The sequence below is a fragment of the Cibotium barometz genome, chromosome 29 (assembly GCF_041138505.1).
Source record: "Cibotium barometz isolate CiBa-2024 chromosome 29, ASM4113850v1, whole genome shotgun sequence".
NCBI lineage: Eukaryota > Viridiplantae > Streptophyta > Polypodiopsida > Cyatheales > Cibotiaceae > Cibotium > Cibotium barometz.
Window position 1 is genome coordinate 36,361,401 of NC_141074.1, and position 17,833 is coordinate 36,379,233.

Genomic DNA, 17,833 nt, shown 5'->3' on the forward strand with positions numbered 1-17,833 from the left:
GATGATCAAACAGAGAGGTTGAATAAGTGGGTGGAGACCTACTTGAGGCACTTTTGCTATGAGACACAAAGTGCTTGGGATGAATGGTTGCCTGGTCTCGCTGAATTTGCACACAATAGCACCCATCATTAGAGCATTGGCATGTTACCTTTTGAGGCGTTGTAAGGGTACAAAGTAAATGTTCCATGATGGTCACATAGCAAGATAATGGTGAATCAAAATGCAAAGGAAGAGACCTATAAGATGCAAGCTTTGCTTTCAACAATGCAAGGCACATATGAAGCAAACCTAAGAGAGTATGAAGCATTATGCAAACAAGCATAGAAGACGCTTGGAGTTCAAGCAGGATGACTATGTGTTCTTGAGATTGCCAAAATCAAAATATGGATCACTCAAAGACAATACTAGTACCCAATTAGCTTATCGGTATTATGACCCTCTTCGCAATCGAACTCTTTTGGAATACCTTGTGAAATGAAAAGGATTGTCCAAAGAAGAAGCTTCATAGCAACCCGGTTCTATGATGGAGCATCGCAAAGGATTGTTGGATAACTTTGATGAAGAAAATGTGGGGAAATAATAGTGAATGTACTTGCTGAAAACTACTATAAATTCACAGTCTTTAACCTATATGTGGTTGTGGAAAGCTCAATGGTTGAGGAATTCATCCAATTGATCCTTTTTTCAATGCATAATGAGATCTAGTGGAAACTTGTCTCTAGGAGACCATTACCAAACCTATGGAATTATTTCTTTATTAAAGTTGTACTATTTTTCATAATAGCAAGACACTTATACAAACAATTTATTTCCATGTCCAAGGTAGAATGCACTACTCAATAAGATTTTGCTTAACTACAAGACATGATGAGACTGGACATTGCTTTAAGAAGAAACAATGACAAGTGGAAGAATGATAAGACTATGGGATTCCTTATACATAGCTTGGTGTGCTAGCCAATTTCTCAACTATCTATAGACAACTTATATTCCCTATGGCACAAACAGAAAGTTTGAACCCATGTGGAATCATCATGCTTTTTTTTTATCAAGTGTGTAACTTGCAATTTGCAAACATTGTGCTTAAGAGGCACTCCTTAAGAACTATGAATATGGTCCATTAGCATATACCACCTATATATTGGGGATCCAAACCATCTTGTTTCCAAAGACCTCATTTGGTGTCCAAACAAAATGTCACACATTATCTCAAACTTGGCTTCTCCCCATTAATGAAGCCTTGTAAACATGAGCAAGATGGAATTACACATAATAGGGTGAATGTGTGTGTATAAACACCCATTATGTGTAGGATAAAGTTGATGGCTTGAGCCCTCCAACAAATGGGAAAAGTTTACCTTGACAGTCTTTATACACCTCCTTAGGCTTTTGAAGGCAATCGAGAATACTTAAAAGCTATAGGCAGCATTCCAAAAAAGGGGGCTTGCTTGGACACATCTACTCTATTGTAGTCGAAAACTAGTATATCATTAGCCTACGTGATTTTTTGGGTCCATCATCTAATACTACCTTGGCAGGGTCGGTCATTACAAGAATTTCCTCATGGAGCTTTCATCAAAAACATCAAAATTCTCACCCTTCCCAAATTCAATCCAAGAGCTTCCAGCATTCCTCTAGTCCAACAGCATCTCATCGTTTTCGTTGGTTGATTGTGTTAGGTGAGAACACAAGGTTAATAGGTGAAGTGAGGCTACTGACAACAGATTGGCAAGGACGACAAAGGAGTAAATGCAAACCTTGAATGCAAAAAGGGACACATTGTATGGTAGATAAGAAAACACTGGCATGCTCACATTTTGAGAGAGAGAGAGAGACAAGAGACAGAGACAGAGACAGAGAGAGCAATCCGATACTAATGCAAACACAACAATTCAAAACCCCTTGTTATGTCAAGCCATATGCACTTATTATCTTTTCATGGACCTTCAAGCATTATAAATTGCCATACCATGCATATGTTGGTGAAGCTATCCAGTTACTTTTCTGTACTTATTCCGAGATGTATATATCAATGTGGAGAAAGACATAGAACTGGTGCTTCCACATTTAATTCACCTTTTTTTTGGCTCCACATCCCAAATAAAGAGCACACCTTTCAAGCCCTATACCCTGGAATGACTGAGATAGCCCAAGAAGTTGAAAATTTGTAAGTTTAGTGCACACATCAGCAAATGGTGTGCCCAAATCCGCCATGCCCAATGGCCCATTGCAGAGTTATATGTGAGCCTCTTTGGAGCAATACCTGACAACTTTAGAATATAGTTACTATTGAGGTTCCAAAGTTCTTATATCTTCCCTAAGGGCAGCTTCTTGTGATAGTTTTTCCTGCTGTGCAGGAGTCAGAGAATAGCTTCCAGCCCCATCTATTAGCTTTTGCTTTATCTCTTCAATCTGTCGAAGCTTTTTGTAAAGTGACCTCAACTTTTTCCCCGCATCATCACCTTAAAAAAATGCACATGTGCCCACACACACTCACAAATAAGCTCGTGAATCAAGACTCCCTTCAATATGTGAGAGTGCTAAAGATGGTGCATTGTAAACCTGTAGCATCAGCATTGCTGTTCAGGACCACAGGGAGAGCTTCAAGTTGATTTCCCTGCCAAAGATAAAACAGAAAAAAAAATTTACTCACTTGAACTACAACATGCCTGCTGGGTCACCAGCGATAAAGAATAGATATGATTCATCAAAGCCCTATTGGGATGAATCAGACTAAGGCTGGTTACTGGTTACACAAAGAAGTGTGCCCACCACAGTGGGAAGCCTATCCCGGCTACCCGAGATGTGCCCCTACCAAACAAATCGCTCTTATGAATCAAGACCCATGACTTCAACTTCATTTACGACATCTCATAGGAAACTATGCTTTTGAATGTTGAAAACTATCATTAACATCAGAATCAGACCATACCAGAACAGAAACATCTTCATTTGAAGCTGGAACCAAATCTACAGCATCTTTCTTTTCCTTTTGCTTCTCTCTCCGTTTCTTATTTTTCAAGGCACTCTTGCTCAGCTCCGCACTGGATCTGCAACCTCCACATACAGAACCTCAATGAGTAGACTAGACTAGATGAAAACAAAGAATACGATACATAAGAGCAGAATGTGTTCCCAGCACAGATGTTGAGACACACGTACCCCAATGTATCTTCTCCAAGCAGCTTTAGACAGGTACAAAAGAGTCCATTAGCTCTCTCTCTCTCTCTCTCTCTCTCTCTCTCTCTCTCTCTCTCATGGATACGTTGTAACACTTTTGGTCTCACAGATCCTTTGGTCTTTTGTCGACGTTAATAGAACTTTCTTTCTTCCTCTTTCCAGCTCCAGATCCAAGGTATCCTTCAACTCCAGGATGTGATGAGTCGACATCGAGGTGCACAGGGAGGCACCACCTTAGGAAGTGGATATCACCGCCCTATACTCCATCCAGGACACATGAGATTTTTGTTTCTGCTTACTACAATGTAATAATGTATACACAAGGACCTACGTAGTACAGAGGCCCTGCTCTTTTTCTTTCAATGTTGTCTTGACATCCAGTATGTACTCTTTGGTCTCATAGACCCTTTGGGTCTTTAGACAACATCTCTCTCTCTCTCTCTCTCTCTCTCTCCCTCCACCATCGCACAGGCGCTGATGTTGCAGCCTGCAGGCAGCTAGGGTTTCTTCTTCTTATGCATCTCCCCACCCCCCGCTGGGTGCAGCCCTCCACCCAATCCAAAGGGGGCTCAGCCTTTAGCAGTGGGCACCCCAGGCGGCTACATCCGATGTCTTTTGGTCCAGCTCTGGTGACGTGACCTCTTTCTACAACCTTACAGTCCTGCATGTCCGTATATGCACTCTTGCCTGCCACCAACAACACGCTTGCTTGCTCCAAGTCGGCGCTTCGAGCCAATGCAGACCACAATGACGTAAAACCTAACTCGAGTTTCAGACTTTACACTTGCGTGTACAGGGGGAGGAAATAGTGGACATCACACGTCCCCATCCAACAAAGAAAAATGGATCAGAGATGCCCGGGTGTGTACTTGATGGAGCTCAGACCTACACAAGGATGTAGTGCTGAGGTAGCATGCTGAGAAACAGGCCCAGCCCCAACAGGACACCTCCCAGAGAGCCATTACAAATTTCTTTGTGATACACGCATCCACATCAGAGTCCACCACCCATACCATTGCCTCTCCTCCGTTTTTAAAGCCCACCACCCATACCCGAACTCCAGATCCGTGCCCTGAAGGAACAGATCCAGGAAGATCTCCGCCGACATGACATGCTCCCATCACAGAGGCCTGACCCTCTTTCTGCCCTAAGGAGGGATCATAGGATAATCATCTGCTATCTGGATGTATACACACATGGTGTTTTTTCCATTTTTCTTTTATTTCCTTTTCTGTTCTTCCATGGCTCAGTATATCCATGGTACCATTGTATTACTTAATGGTCTCATAGACCCTTGGGGTCTTCCGTAGACCTTAATCCGAGCCCGACGTCCCACTCCCTGGACCTCACCAACAACATAGACATCAACCCCAGCTTGAGGAGATCTTGGAGAGGCATAGAGCCACCTTCCCACGCCCAACAGATCTGCAGAGCCTTCTATAGGCTACCCCCATGCTTGATATCCTTGATGGCCCCCTCCTCCAACAGGGGGTTTAGCACCATAGGTTGTATGATGACGATGGTCCCATTTTGTATCATTTGACTCAGATTTAATCCGACATTCCTAGCTCATAGCGCTAGTCTTTGTTTTCTTTTGTACCAAGATGAGATTACATGGACACTATTGTATCACTTTTGGTCTCATAGACCCATTGGGTCTTTCGAAGACGTTTAATATAACTTTCTTTCTTTTTTTCTTAGGTATCTCCATAGACACATGTCACATTCCATGTGGATTGCTATTGACCAGCTGAGGGTATATCTCACTTATGCAACTATTTTGTTTGATAGGGAATTGATGAAACAATGTTGTTTACCTTTGAACAGGTGTAGCAAGGCAAAGGGTATCCCATGAGAGGCACGATTATGTAGACTGGGGAAGTGGAGACGTAGGAGCATTACCTATTCAGATGCCCACCCTACTATGAGATCTGCTGGGGATCCTAGTGTCTTTTCCGAGATGGATTCAGCCCCCTCTCAAATTATGCATTATAAGGATCAGAGATACTTGGGCATGTACTTATTGAAGCTTTTCCACCACAGAAAGATCTGTTGGAAACATGGCCAGGTCCAAGAGGGAGTTAGTGAGAGTGGAAGGAGAGATGGAGAGATCAAGCCATGGTGTGTGGATGCATAGACATGGATATGGAAGAGAGAGAGAGAGAGAGAGAGAGAGAGAGAGAGAGATGCAATAGAAATCAAGTGAGAGAGAGATGCAATAGAAATCAAGTGAGAGAGAGATTGAACATGAACAAAATGTTTGTATTATGAATGATAATACTCACACCATGAACAATGTATTCATAGGGCACTAAGGCCTTATCTTCTGACCCTTACTAAGAGGTGGTTCACACCTGGAGTGTTCACACCAAAAGACTCAATAACCCTTTCACACTACTGAGACTCCGATTATTCCAACACCCCCTCTCGGAGAAGCGACGGTGGTGAGACCCGAATGCAAAAGAAGCAACCAACCTCCAACTCCATCACATCACTACAGAGAGGCGACCTAGCCATGTGCACCTCTCGTGCCATGCTATTCCCACAATCAACTCATGACCGAAGCTAAGATTATTGCTTAGTCACCCCTCCTGACTCCTAACTCGGATAAGAATACATCTTTGCCTTTTATATCAAGGCATTACAACAACTCCAAAAAACATCCAAAATTTTCAGATTTCGGGAGACAACACGGGCAGACACCTTTGACTCAACATAGAATAGAAAATAGATTTTCCTTTTTCTTTTTCGTAATAAAAGATATATTACCAAAATTACTTTACAAATGGCCACATGGCCGCCATGTGATGTACTAGCTTGCCCTTACTAATTACTCCGAGCCACAGGTGTATCTCGGAGTACCCTCATCCAATATATAGCCATGTCATTCTCCACCAAATGAGCTGACCGCAAGGAAGAGACTTGCCACAATAGTAGCCCTTTAACACGACCTATGTGAGGTGTAATACCAACTTTTGCATCAAATATGAAGACATTCCTAGTTAACCAGATATGCCACAAACCTGTCCACCTAAAAAAATGAAATAAAACTGAATGTTAAGGGTTATCTGGCCCATTCGGAATCTTGCCAAAAATCTAATCTTTAACCTTTACGGGCCTATCTGTCAATGGAGTCCATACGCGAGAAAGGAAATCCCACACCTTCTTTGCCACCGGACATGAAATGAAAAGATGTGGACATGTTTCCAAGCATGTAGTACAAAACACACAATTACCAAAAGCAATCCGCCGCTTTCACAATGGTAGGCCTCCAACTAGCATGCGCCATAGGAACACCTTCCCTTGATATGGAATCTTAGATCACTAGCCCTGTAAGATTACTTCCTTCCACCTGGCCCTACTCTTCTTGATGTTCCATACCCTATTAGCCTTCTCAGTGATCCAGTGCTTATCTTCCACCATCATATGGTACACTTGATTTGTTGTACGTTGGACAATGTCTTGAGGCTTTCTAAATGCCCAATCTAACCAAGGTTGCTGATCCGCCAACTGAGGAATACCATCAAATGGTGTGAGTGCTGCCCTCACCTTCTCCCATAACTGTACATATCCACGTGGAACCCGAAAATATTAACGGATTTTCCGAAAAGACAATAAGCGGCCTCTACGTGGCAATAAAGCATTCAGAATTTTCACTAGTCCCAATCGAGCCATTCTATTGAATTTTGGCCGCTCAACAAGTTTGTCAGGCCACTCCAGAAGTCCTGAAGTAGCCAACACCTCACCTGCCATAGAATTCAACTGCAACTGCTGATCTGAAGGCTTCCATTTAGTGTGTGCCAACACCTCCTTCCATGAGATCATCAAATGAGAAAGGAGAGCTGAAGCCACCACTCGAACCTGTTGAGAACCGTTCACTACATCCCACCATCTACCATCAATCCTAGTATGACCATGCACAAGTGTGACCTCCTCTATAAGGGCCTTAGCCATTACCACCTATGGCTCTTGAGACACACACATATCTTCCAATAAAGGCCATCTCCTAGCGACCATATGTAATCTGACATCTAATAGGGCTGCCCCTCCACTCCTCTTCGGAGTAGTAACATGGTCCCAAGAAATCCACATCTATCCTAGCTTATTTCTTGCTCTTTTCCATTGCATAAATCAAATTGGCTGTTGTATCTGATGCAAAGCGTGGTCTCTCTATCTGAGTCCACCAATGGGTAGCAAGGCCTGGCGCCCATACCGCTGCTCCATACATCAATGCCGGTGTGACTAATGTGTCAAATAGCCACCCCTTCGTCCGGGGCTCCTGAAAGTGCGCCTGGTGGTACTGTCTCTCTAGCATAGCCAATGCTGCATATCCCCGTGTCAATCTAGCTCTGGATGCTGAACCCATGGTGAAGCGTGTGGCTGCTGTAGAGAAGGTAACCCCTAGGTACACGTATGATGTCACCACCTCCACCTGGCGTCCTGCGAGAGTGAATGTCAGCTGACTCCTGCCCTGTCTCGATGTATGAAAGACCATAACCTTGGTTTTCCCAAGGTTCACAGTAAGAAAAGACACTAATACAATATCATCACCATAAAGCATAATATGTACTGAGGTACCTGCTAAATCAACTCCATCTCCGCCCCCCGTGTAATAAAGTCAGCCACCTCATCAATGTATAACCCACATAGCGTGGGCAAAAGTGGGCATCCTTGCTTCACACCAATGGTGCTAGCAATAGTCTCGGACATACCTCCTGGACATCTGACTCGCCCAAAAACCTGCTCATATAATGCATAGATGCCCCATGTCATATCTGCTGGTATGCCAAGAGACTACAGGCGCTGAAAGAGCCTCTCTCGTGGTACTGTGTCAAATGCCTTGCGAAAATCCACAAAGCAGCAATAGAGCTTTCTCTTTCTCACTCTGGCCTGATCAATCATACATCTCAAAGTGAATACATGGTCAGTGGTAGAGAAAGCTCTCCTGAAGCCTGCCTGCCCTGATGAGCGTAAACCTGCTCACTCAGCATATAAGCTAAGCTCTTGCTCCAACACTGCACCTTAGAGTTTGGCCAGCACGTGGCCAACCATAACCGTCGTGTAGTTGCTCGGATCGAGCATATCCCCTGTTTTGTGAATCGGCACAATGGTGTGCATCGTCCACTCCGCAGGCAAACCCTCTGCTAGTGCCCTGTTAAACAGGTGTGCAAGAAAAAGAGCCAAAGAATCTACTGCATATATGAGATGCTCACCCTGCAGGCCCATATGGTCGGCGGCCCGTCCATGCTGTAGGCGGCGGATAGCTTCCTGTACCATCGAGTGAGTAAAGAAGCTAGCTGTGGTAGGTCGAGGCTCCTGTGGCTGAGGTATAGGTGGCTACTGTGGGGCGTGGTATAGGCCCTCTGCATATGTGTGCCATGTCTGTGGGTCTGCAATAGGTGTCGCTGTCCGGGGCTCTTTGAAGTGCCGCCATGAGACAGGGCTATCTCTACTCATGAAGAAATGAAAGATCTCTAGCTCCTGTATCTCTGCGAAGGCCCGCCTTTTGCGGCGAGTAAGTCTCCTCATCTCTCTCCTCCATTCCTGCTCTGTGATGGCTCCCAAGGCTCTCTGTATGCGGAGCCGTGAGTATAGGGCTCTGCACTCATCATCATACCATCTGTTCTGGGGCATAGTCCCAGATCTCGCACGCTCTCCTGAATGGACACGATGTGGGAAGCTCTGTAATGCAGCCGTGTGTAGGAGTGATGCCAGCTGGGCTGTAATGGTATCCATAGGTGCCAGGGGATCCATGAGTAGGAGCCCGCCAGTGTATATGTCTGCCATGTCATGTGTGAAGTAAATGGTAGTGTGTGGCGTCGGTATGTGGGGGGCTGGTGATACTGGTGATCCGGCTAGTGAAAATGCCAAGTATGTATGATCTGCCCCAATAGGACGAGGTGGAATGGAGAATGAGGTGACAAGCTGTGATGCCTCCAAAGACCCCATAATGTAGTCTACCACCGTGCCTCTGGTCCATGTATGACCCCCATGTGGGAAGCATGTCAACCCTCCTGATCCCGGCCACTGTAGCATCCCGTTATAAATAACGAGACGATGTCTGGCTCCCAACTCTAGTAAGTGGTCCCCATAATGTCCTCTGTCTGGTCCAGTGTCCTCTGATGCCCGACTAGCCGCTATCTCCTTTGGATCCACAAGGTGGAGGATCTCCATGTCATCATAGTCATACACCTCACACTGTCTGCTCTGTGTGTGGGCATTGAAGTTGCCCGTAAGAAATACTTCCCCTAGTGTAGAATAATGCATAATCTCCTCAGACAAGTGTATGGCGAGGCTCCTGTCTCCTCCTCCTGTGGCATGTCCTCTGTAATGACATAGGAGGATCCTGATGGAGAAAAGTACCATAGAGCTATGTATATAACCCTGTCCTGTGAGAACTGTAAGCTGATCCACATGTATCTGGCCTCTGGATCCTGTGCTACCACTCTCAGTCTCCCCTGTAGCTCCCGTCTGAATAGAAGTGCTACTCCCCCCAACCCTCTCGAGGTACCCTGGCGTGTGGTCCTCCTGTATGCTGACTCCCACTGGAATCCCTCTACTCGAGGTAGCCCTCTCTCTGGGCTCTGATGTGTCTCTATTAAAAGTATGATGTCTCTCCCCACCATAACATGCTCCAGTCGTCCAGGCTGCACCCATAGTGAACCATTACAGTTCCATACTGCCATGTGTATCTCTATCAGTGGCCTAGTCTATGTCCCATAGGCCCCAAACCGCTAATCCATGGGCCGGCCATCAATGATGACCCGACCATCTCGATAGAAGGCCTTCTTGCCTTCTCTCCTCGCGTGTAAGACTCGTGGCATGCAAGCTCTCCTATGCTCAAGCTGCATCCTCGTGAGATCATCATCCAAGAAAATAGGAGCTCCCTCTAAACCTCGTAGTATGACCCTCTTCCTCATGAAGGTGACCCTCTCCGTCTCTCCTGCAAACTATAGGATGAGGGCTCGCTTGCGTGTTGAGTCTTTCCCGGCTCTCCATGCTTTGGTGAAGGGGAGAGGGTGCTCTTCCCTGTAGCCAAGCTTCATGTATAGAACCATCTTTCTCGGGAGTGGAGTCGGGTGTCTCGGCTATACCTGTGACTCGAATGTTGAGGCGGCAGGCATGCCTCATCTTCTCCTCCTCAATGGTGGTGTGAATGATTTGGTGTTCTTCCCTTTGAGTCTCCTCCCTCACTTCTTTACGGATGTTCTTCTTCACCACCTCAACCCATCCTGACTGCTTGGCTTTGAGTTTTCCCTCCATGTCCTTTGTGATCTCCTTGGAGATCTCTTCTTTGATGGCCGTGAGAGTGTTGTCATTGATCTCCCCTTCTTCCTTCTCAGTATTCTTGATGGCTACCATTTCCACTTTCAATGCACTCACCTCCTCCTTGAGTGCCGTGTTCTCTTGTTCGAGGTTCGTGACCCGTGCTTCGAGAGCCATGATGTGCCGGTGTAGTTTGTTCTCCACCTCATTGAGGTTGGAATCGGATGTCTTCTTGATCTCCAAGGAGATCACAAAGGACATGGAGGGAAAACTCGAAGCCAAGCAGTCAGGATGGGTTGAGGTGGTGAAGAAGAACATCCGTAAAGAAGTGAGGGAGTAGACTCAAAGGGAAGAACACCAAATCATTCACACCACCATTGAGGAGAAGAAGATGAGGCATGCCCGCCGCGTCAACATTCGAGTCATAGGTATAGCCGAGACACCCGACTCCACTCCCGAGAAAGATGGACAGCTTCTATGCATGAAGCTCGGCTACAGGGAAGAGCACCCTCTCCCCTTCACCAGAGCATGGAGAGCCGAAAAAGACTCAACACGCAAGCGAGCCCTCATCCTACAGTTTGCAGGAGAGACGGAGAGGGTCACCTTCATGAGGAAGAGGGTCATACTACGAGGTTTAGAGGGAGCTCCTATTTTCTTGGATGATGATCTCACGAGGATGCAGCTTGAGCATAGGAGAGCTTGCATGCCACGAGTCTTACACGCGAGGAGAGAAGGCAAGAAGGCCTTCTATCGAGATGGTCGGGTCATCATTGATGGCCGACCCATGGACTAGCGGTTTGGGGCCTATGGGACAAAGACCAAGCCACTGACAGAGATACACATGGCAGTATGGAACTGTAATGGTTCACTATGGGTGCAGCCTGGACGACTGGAGCATGTTATGGTGGGGAGAGACATCATACTTCTGACAGAGACACATCAGAGCCCAGAGAGAGAGCTACCTCGAGTAGAGGGATTCTAGTGGGAGTCAGCATACAGGAGAACCACACGCCAGGGTACCTCGAGAGGGTCGGGGGGAGTAGCACTTCTATTCAGACGGGAGCTACAGGGGAGACTGAGAGTGGTAGCATAGGATCCAGAGGCCAGATACATGTGGATCAGCTTACAGCTCTCACAGGACAGGGTTATATACATAGCTCTATGTTACTTTTCTCCATCAGGATCCTCCTATGTCATTACAGAGGACATGCCACAAGAGGAGGAGACAGGAGCCTCGCCATGCACTTGTCTGTTAGAGGAGATTATGCATTATTCTACACTAGGGGAAGTATTTCTTACGGGCGACTTCAATGCCCACACACAGAGCACAGAGCAGACAGTGTGAGGTGTATGACTATGATGACATGGAGATCCTCCACCCTGTGGATCCAAAGGAGATAGCGGCTAGTCGGGCATCAGAGGACACTGGACCAGACAGAGGACATTATGGGGACCACTTACTAGAGTTGGGAGCCAGGCATCGTCTCGTTATTTATAACGGGATGCTACAGTGGCCGGGATCAGGAGGGCTGACATGCTTCCCACATGGGGGTCATACACGGACTGGAGGCACGGTGGTAGACTACATTATGGGGTCTTTGGAGGCATCACAGCTTGTCACCTCATTCTCCATTCCACCTCGTCTTATTGGGGTAGATCATACATACTTGGCATTTTCACTAGCCGGATCACCAGTATCACCAGCCCCCCACATACCGACGCCACACACTACCATTTACTTCACACATAACATGGCAGACATATACACTGGCAGAGTAGAGGATGGGCTCCTACTCATGGATCCCCTGGCACCTATGGATACCATTACAGCCCAGCTGGCATCACTCCTACACACGGCTGCATTACAGAGCTTCCCACATCGTGTCCATTCAGGAGAGCCTGCGAGATCTGGGACTATGCCCCAGAACAGATGGTATGATGACGAGTGCAGAGCCCTATACTCACGGCTCCGCATACATAGAGCCTTGGGAGCCATCACAGAGCAGGAATAGAGGAGAGAGATGAGGAGACTTACTCGCCGCAAAAGGCGGACCTTCGCAGAGATACAGGAGCTAGAGATCTTTCATTTCTTCATGAGTAGAGATAGCCCTGTCTCATGGCGGCACTTCAAAGAGCCCCGGACACCGACACCTATTGCAGACCCACAGACATGGCACACATATGCAGAGGGCCTATACCACGCCCCACAGCAGCCACCTATACCTCAGCCACCACAGGAGCCTCGACCTACCACAACTAGCTTCTTTACCCACTCGATGGTACAGGAAGCTATCCGCCGCCTACAGCATGGACGGGCCGCCGACCATATGGGCCTGCAAGGTGAGCATGTCATATATGCAGTAGATTCTTTGGCTCCTTTTCTTGCACACCCGTTTAATAGGGCACTAGCAGAGGGTTTGCCTGCGGAGTGGACGATGCACACCATTGTGCCGATTCACAAAGCAGGGGATATGCTCGATCCGAGCAACTACACGACGGTTATGGTTGGCCACGTGCTGGCCAAACTCTATGGTGCAGTGTTGGAGCAAGAGCTTAGCTTATATGCTGAGTGAGCAGGTTTACGCTCATCAAGGCAGGCAGGCTTCAGGAGAGCTTTCTCTACCACTGACCATGTATTCACTTTGAGATGTATGATTGATCAGGCCAGAGTGAGGAAGAGAAAGCTCTATTGCTGCTTTGTGGATTTTCGCAAGGCGTTTGACACAGTACCACGAGAGAGGCTCTTTCAGCGCCTGTAGTCTCTTGGCATACCAGCAGATATGACATGGGGCATCTATGAATTACATGAGCAGGTTTTTGGGCGAGTCAGATGTCCAGGAGGTATGTCCGAGACTATTGCTAGCACCATTCGTGTGAAGCAAGGATGCCCACTTTCCCCCACGCTATTTGGGTTATACATTGATGAGGTGGCTGACTTCATTACACGGGGAGGCGGAGATGGAGTTGATTTAGTAGGTACCTCACTACATATTATGCTTTATGCTGATGATATTGTATTAGTGTCGAGTCTCCAGGTGGTCTACAGTAGCATCTACATGCACTCGGTGATTTCTGCACACAGAGGGGTCTTACTGTGAACCTTGGGAAAACCAAGGTTATGGTCTTTCATACATCGAGTTAGGGCAGGAGTTAGCTGACATTCACTCTCGCAGGACGCCAGGTGGAGGTGGTGACATCATACGTGTACCTAGGGGTTACCTTCTCTGCAGCAGCCACACGCTTCACCATGGGTTCAGCAGCCAGAGCTAGATTGACACGGGGATATGCAACATTGGCTATGCTAGAGAGACAGTGCCACCAAGCGCATTTTCAGGAGCCCCGGACGAAGGGGTGGCTATTTGACACATTAGTCACACCGGCATTGATGTATGGAGCAGCGGTATGGGTGCCAGGCCTTGCTACCCATTGGTGGACACAGACAGAGAGACCACAGGCCCCGGACGAAGGGGTGGCTATTTGACGCATTAGTCACACCGGCATTGATGTATGGAGCAGCGGTATGGACGCCAGGCCTTGCTACCCATTGGTGGACACAGATAGAGAGACCACAGGCCCCGGACGAAGGGGTGGCTATTTGACACATTAGTCACACCGGCATTGATGTATGGAGCAGCGGTATGGGCGCCATGCCTTGCTACCCATTGGTGGACACAGATAGAGAGACCACAGGCCCTCATGATGGCACGCATGATACGCAGCAAACCGTCAGTATCTCATGACATTATCCGAGCAGAGTTTGCTGCGCCTCCTATGATGGTAGAGGCCATATTTCAGACTATATGCCTGCTAGACAGATTCAGAGAGATGCCACAGGACAGATTGTCATACAGAGCTTTTGAGGCATCTAGACAGCTGGCTGAGGCAGGAGACAGAGGATCATGGTATGCACAGGTCACACATTGGTTCTCACAGCATGGCCTAGACATGGATCATCTACCACCATTCCAGTATGACAGGGATACACCACATATCCGTCTCTCTCATAGTGAGAGGAACAAAGTATTGAGACAGGACCTATGGCAGCTCTATACACGAGAGACATGGATATCGCCTACATAGCCTCTTCCACCGAAGATGCTATACTACAGAGATCACTTCATGAGTATCACTGATGATGGATTTATAGAGAGGCCTAGATACATGGAGGGCTTTTTACCACACGGCTCCCAAGTGGCTATTGGTCAGCTTAGAGTTTCATCACACCGATTGGAGATTGAGACTAGCAGAGCAGAACGGATCCCCGGAGAGGAGAGGGTATGCAGATTGTGCAGAGAGGAGCTGGAGAGTGAGGAGCATTATGTATGCAGATGCAGAGCATATACAGCCATCACAGAGAGATATCCCATTTTATTCACAGAGCCACATTCCCTACGCCAGATCTTTGAGGCAGCAGACCAGCGCATACTGGGGAGATTCATTCTAGACATACAGCGCCAGAGAGAGACATCATTACAGGCTCAGACAACTCCAGAGGGGGGATGACAGACACAGATTACTACATTTTTTCAGAGATCCATCCCACTCCCAGCCCCTACACGACAGGGAATTACTCTCCAGAGATCAGAGACATTCAAAGCCCGCAGGAGACACAGGACACCTGGCTTTCGGACACCACGCCTATACCAGAGAGAGATGACAGAGATCAGAGCTCAGTTTCACAGAGAGGGTGCGGAGCGACTGGCTCGCCTCAGAGCACACCCAGGCATGTTCTTCAGGGAGCTGTGGACACCCCCTTCATTGATGTATACCATTTTATACCCCCAGTATGGTACAGGATGGAGCTAGCTAGGTTGCATATCATGATTGTATACTCCATGCATATAGCTTTGCATTCTCCTAGTAGTAGAGCTCCATCCCCTCCCCCACTCATTGCACACCCAGATTCAGTTTTTTAGTTCAGTACTTTTTCATTTTGTTGGGATGACAAAGGATACCCCATACAGGTACACCGATTTGTCTCATAGGCCGAGTTCGGTCTTTTGGAAGACGTTAATAAAATCTTTCTTTCTTTCTCTCTCTCTCTCTCTCTCTCTCTCTCTCTCTCTCAGCATCATGCATCATACAAAGGTTACTTGTACTCTGCTAGATAGCTAGTTTCTTTTCTAGTTTTTTTCCAAGACTGTACTTTGTCATGGATACATTGTACTACTTTTTAGTCTTATAGACCCTTTGGGTTAGACGTTTCGTCCAGAGACCAGGGTACCTTGATATATACATGTCACACGCCATGCGGATTGCAGTAGGCCAACTACAGGTAACTTCACACCACCTTCGGATAGAGACAGTGAGATCTGAGAGGATACCCCAGGAGGATAAGATCTGCAGATTGTACCAGCAAGAGTCAAAGGAGCACTACATTTGCCATTGCCCACTATACTATGAGATCCGGGAGAGATTTCATTGCCTTTTCAGAGAGGTCCTTGGGCCTCTGGCTAGGATCATAGACTATCCAGATCAGCACTGCCTCAGACTCTTCCTCCTTGAGCTCCATTGACACAGAAAGTCACTCCTCAAAGAGTCCCAACCCTGACACCGCCAACTTCCCCTCCAGCCAACCATCACCCGTTTCTTCCAACCACAAGAGGATAGGCCACAGACAGCCGACCCACCTCCCATAGTGCAGCCCAGAGTCTTGGCTGCACTATCCTCTACCAGGCCACACCCTGGACTCTGGAGTCATCTTGGATTGAGCCACTACACTCCAGTGAACCTGGCGCGCTGACCTCAAGGACCCTGCCCCCACTCCGCCCACCAGCTCTAGATTCAGGAGACTTTTAACTTTTAAGCGACATAGGGTCACTTTTCCACACCCAGACGGATTCATTGAGAGCCCGGAGTACAGACAGACACATATGTCACATGCCATGTAGATAGTGATTGGTCAGCTCAGGGTATCCTCTCACTACCTTAGAGTGGAGACTAGGAGGACCGGATATGCAGGGTATGCACTACAGGAGAGGTGGAAGGTGAGGAGCACTGCATGTTCAGATGCCTGGCCTACTATGAGATCTGAGAGAGATTCTATCCTCTTCTCTGAGGCGATTTTGATCTACTGAGGCGATTTCGGTCTACTCTCACGGGTGATGCAGTATGAGGATCAGAGATGCCTAGGCATGATCCTCATGGAGCTCGGACACCATAGAGAGGCAATATTGAGGCACCCTCCGAGAGACAGACTCAGCAGGACTCATCTCAGACTATCATCACATTTCTTTGACATACACCCCCATACCACAGAGGCCACGGTCCACCATTCAGACACACGACCCCTCGGTCCCATGCACCCAGGAGGGTTGCTAGTGAAAGGGCCCGATCTATACTACAGGCGAGACATCCCCAGCCCCGAGCATCACGATCCTCCACCCACCAGATGCAGATCCAGGATGCTCTCCGATGTCAAGGCAGACTCCCATCACAGAGGCTAGACATCCTTTCAGCCATCAGATCTGTACTGGCCAAGGATGGTTCACCATCAGCTGATCGTTGTTGCGAGGCTCCCACTCACATGGTGCCATGCACTTATACCACAGGCATTGGCAGCATTTGTTTTTCTCTTTTGGTTATTTTCTTTCCATGGCAATATTGTATCACCTTTTGGTCTTATAGACCCTTTGGGCCTTTCATAGATGTTAATGTTTTACTCTCTCTCTCTCTCACACACATACCTGAGCCCTAATAGCAGCAGCAGCTTTCGCATGCGGAGCTTGATATGCCGTGGGCTTCGATGTAGCTGCTGCAGGTTTGCTTAAAGCAATTCCAACCTTTGCCCCTGTCAAAGCACAAAGCAAATCAGCATGCATGTCAACTCTTATGAGCATTCCATTCATCAAAAAAGTATGTCTTTCCTCTACTTCAACCCTCCATAATGTATCAAACAAATGACAAAGCATTTGGGCGTCACTACTCATGCTGTCCCATGTACCTCTATGGAAGGTTGGTCTGATAGACAGGCTGCGTTAGGACCAGCAAACCAGATGTGGGCAGCCAAACATGCCCAATCAGGCCCCTCCTCTGTTCTATTGTTCCATATAATTGCATCACGGTTCTAAAATTGAGGTATTAAAAGAAGGGAAGACCTTTGTTTGTTTTCTTATCCTTGCCAATCGGTGGAGAAGCTGGTCTATCTTCATAAACTCCGATGGTGGCTGGTCTCCATTCTGCCTGCAACTCACACCTCACAGGCAATTACAAAGCAGAAAAAAAAACACAAGCACAAGCAGATGCAAGCTTAGTTCAAAAAGACCACAATTAGGTGATCTACATTTTCTGATTGTTTTATTTTTTTTTTAAAGCAACCACACCTGATATAGCTTGTCATACTTCTTTTCAAAGTAAAGAGAGCCATCATATTTGAAGATTTTTATCC

The 17,833-nt window shown here is 47.1% G+C and overlaps 1 protein-coding gene across 4 annotated transcripts in view; it reads right to left on the reverse strand.

Moving 5' to 3' along the window:
• Positions 1-1,874: 1,874 nt before the first annotated feature.
• Positions 1,875-17,833, reverse strand: part of LOC147622111 (Eukaryotic translation initiation factor eIF2A family protein) — a 45,165-nt gene continuing 29,206 nt past the window's right edge. For 3 of the 4 annotated variants that reach the window (XM_086823203.1, XM_086823202.1, XM_086823201.1), the window contains 7 exons: positions 17,769-17,832; positions 17,544-17,628; positions 17,133-17,236; positions 3,163-3,185; positions 2,933-3,050; positions 2,563-2,617; positions 1,875-2,462 (listed from right to left, as the gene is read on the reverse strand). In XM_086823203.1, the coding sequence (XP_086679329.1) occupies positions 2,287-2,462; positions 2,563-2,617; positions 2,933-3,050; positions 3,163-3,185; positions 17,133-17,236; positions 17,544-17,628; positions 17,769-17,832 (625 nt within the window). In that variant the 3' untranslated portion in view covers positions 1,875-2,286. The remainder of the gene's footprint in view (positions 2,463-2,562; positions 2,618-2,932; positions 3,051-3,162; positions 3,186-17,132; positions 17,237-17,543; positions 17,629-17,768; position 17,833) is intronic. The other variant, XR_015269645.1, reaches the window with a different exon arrangement.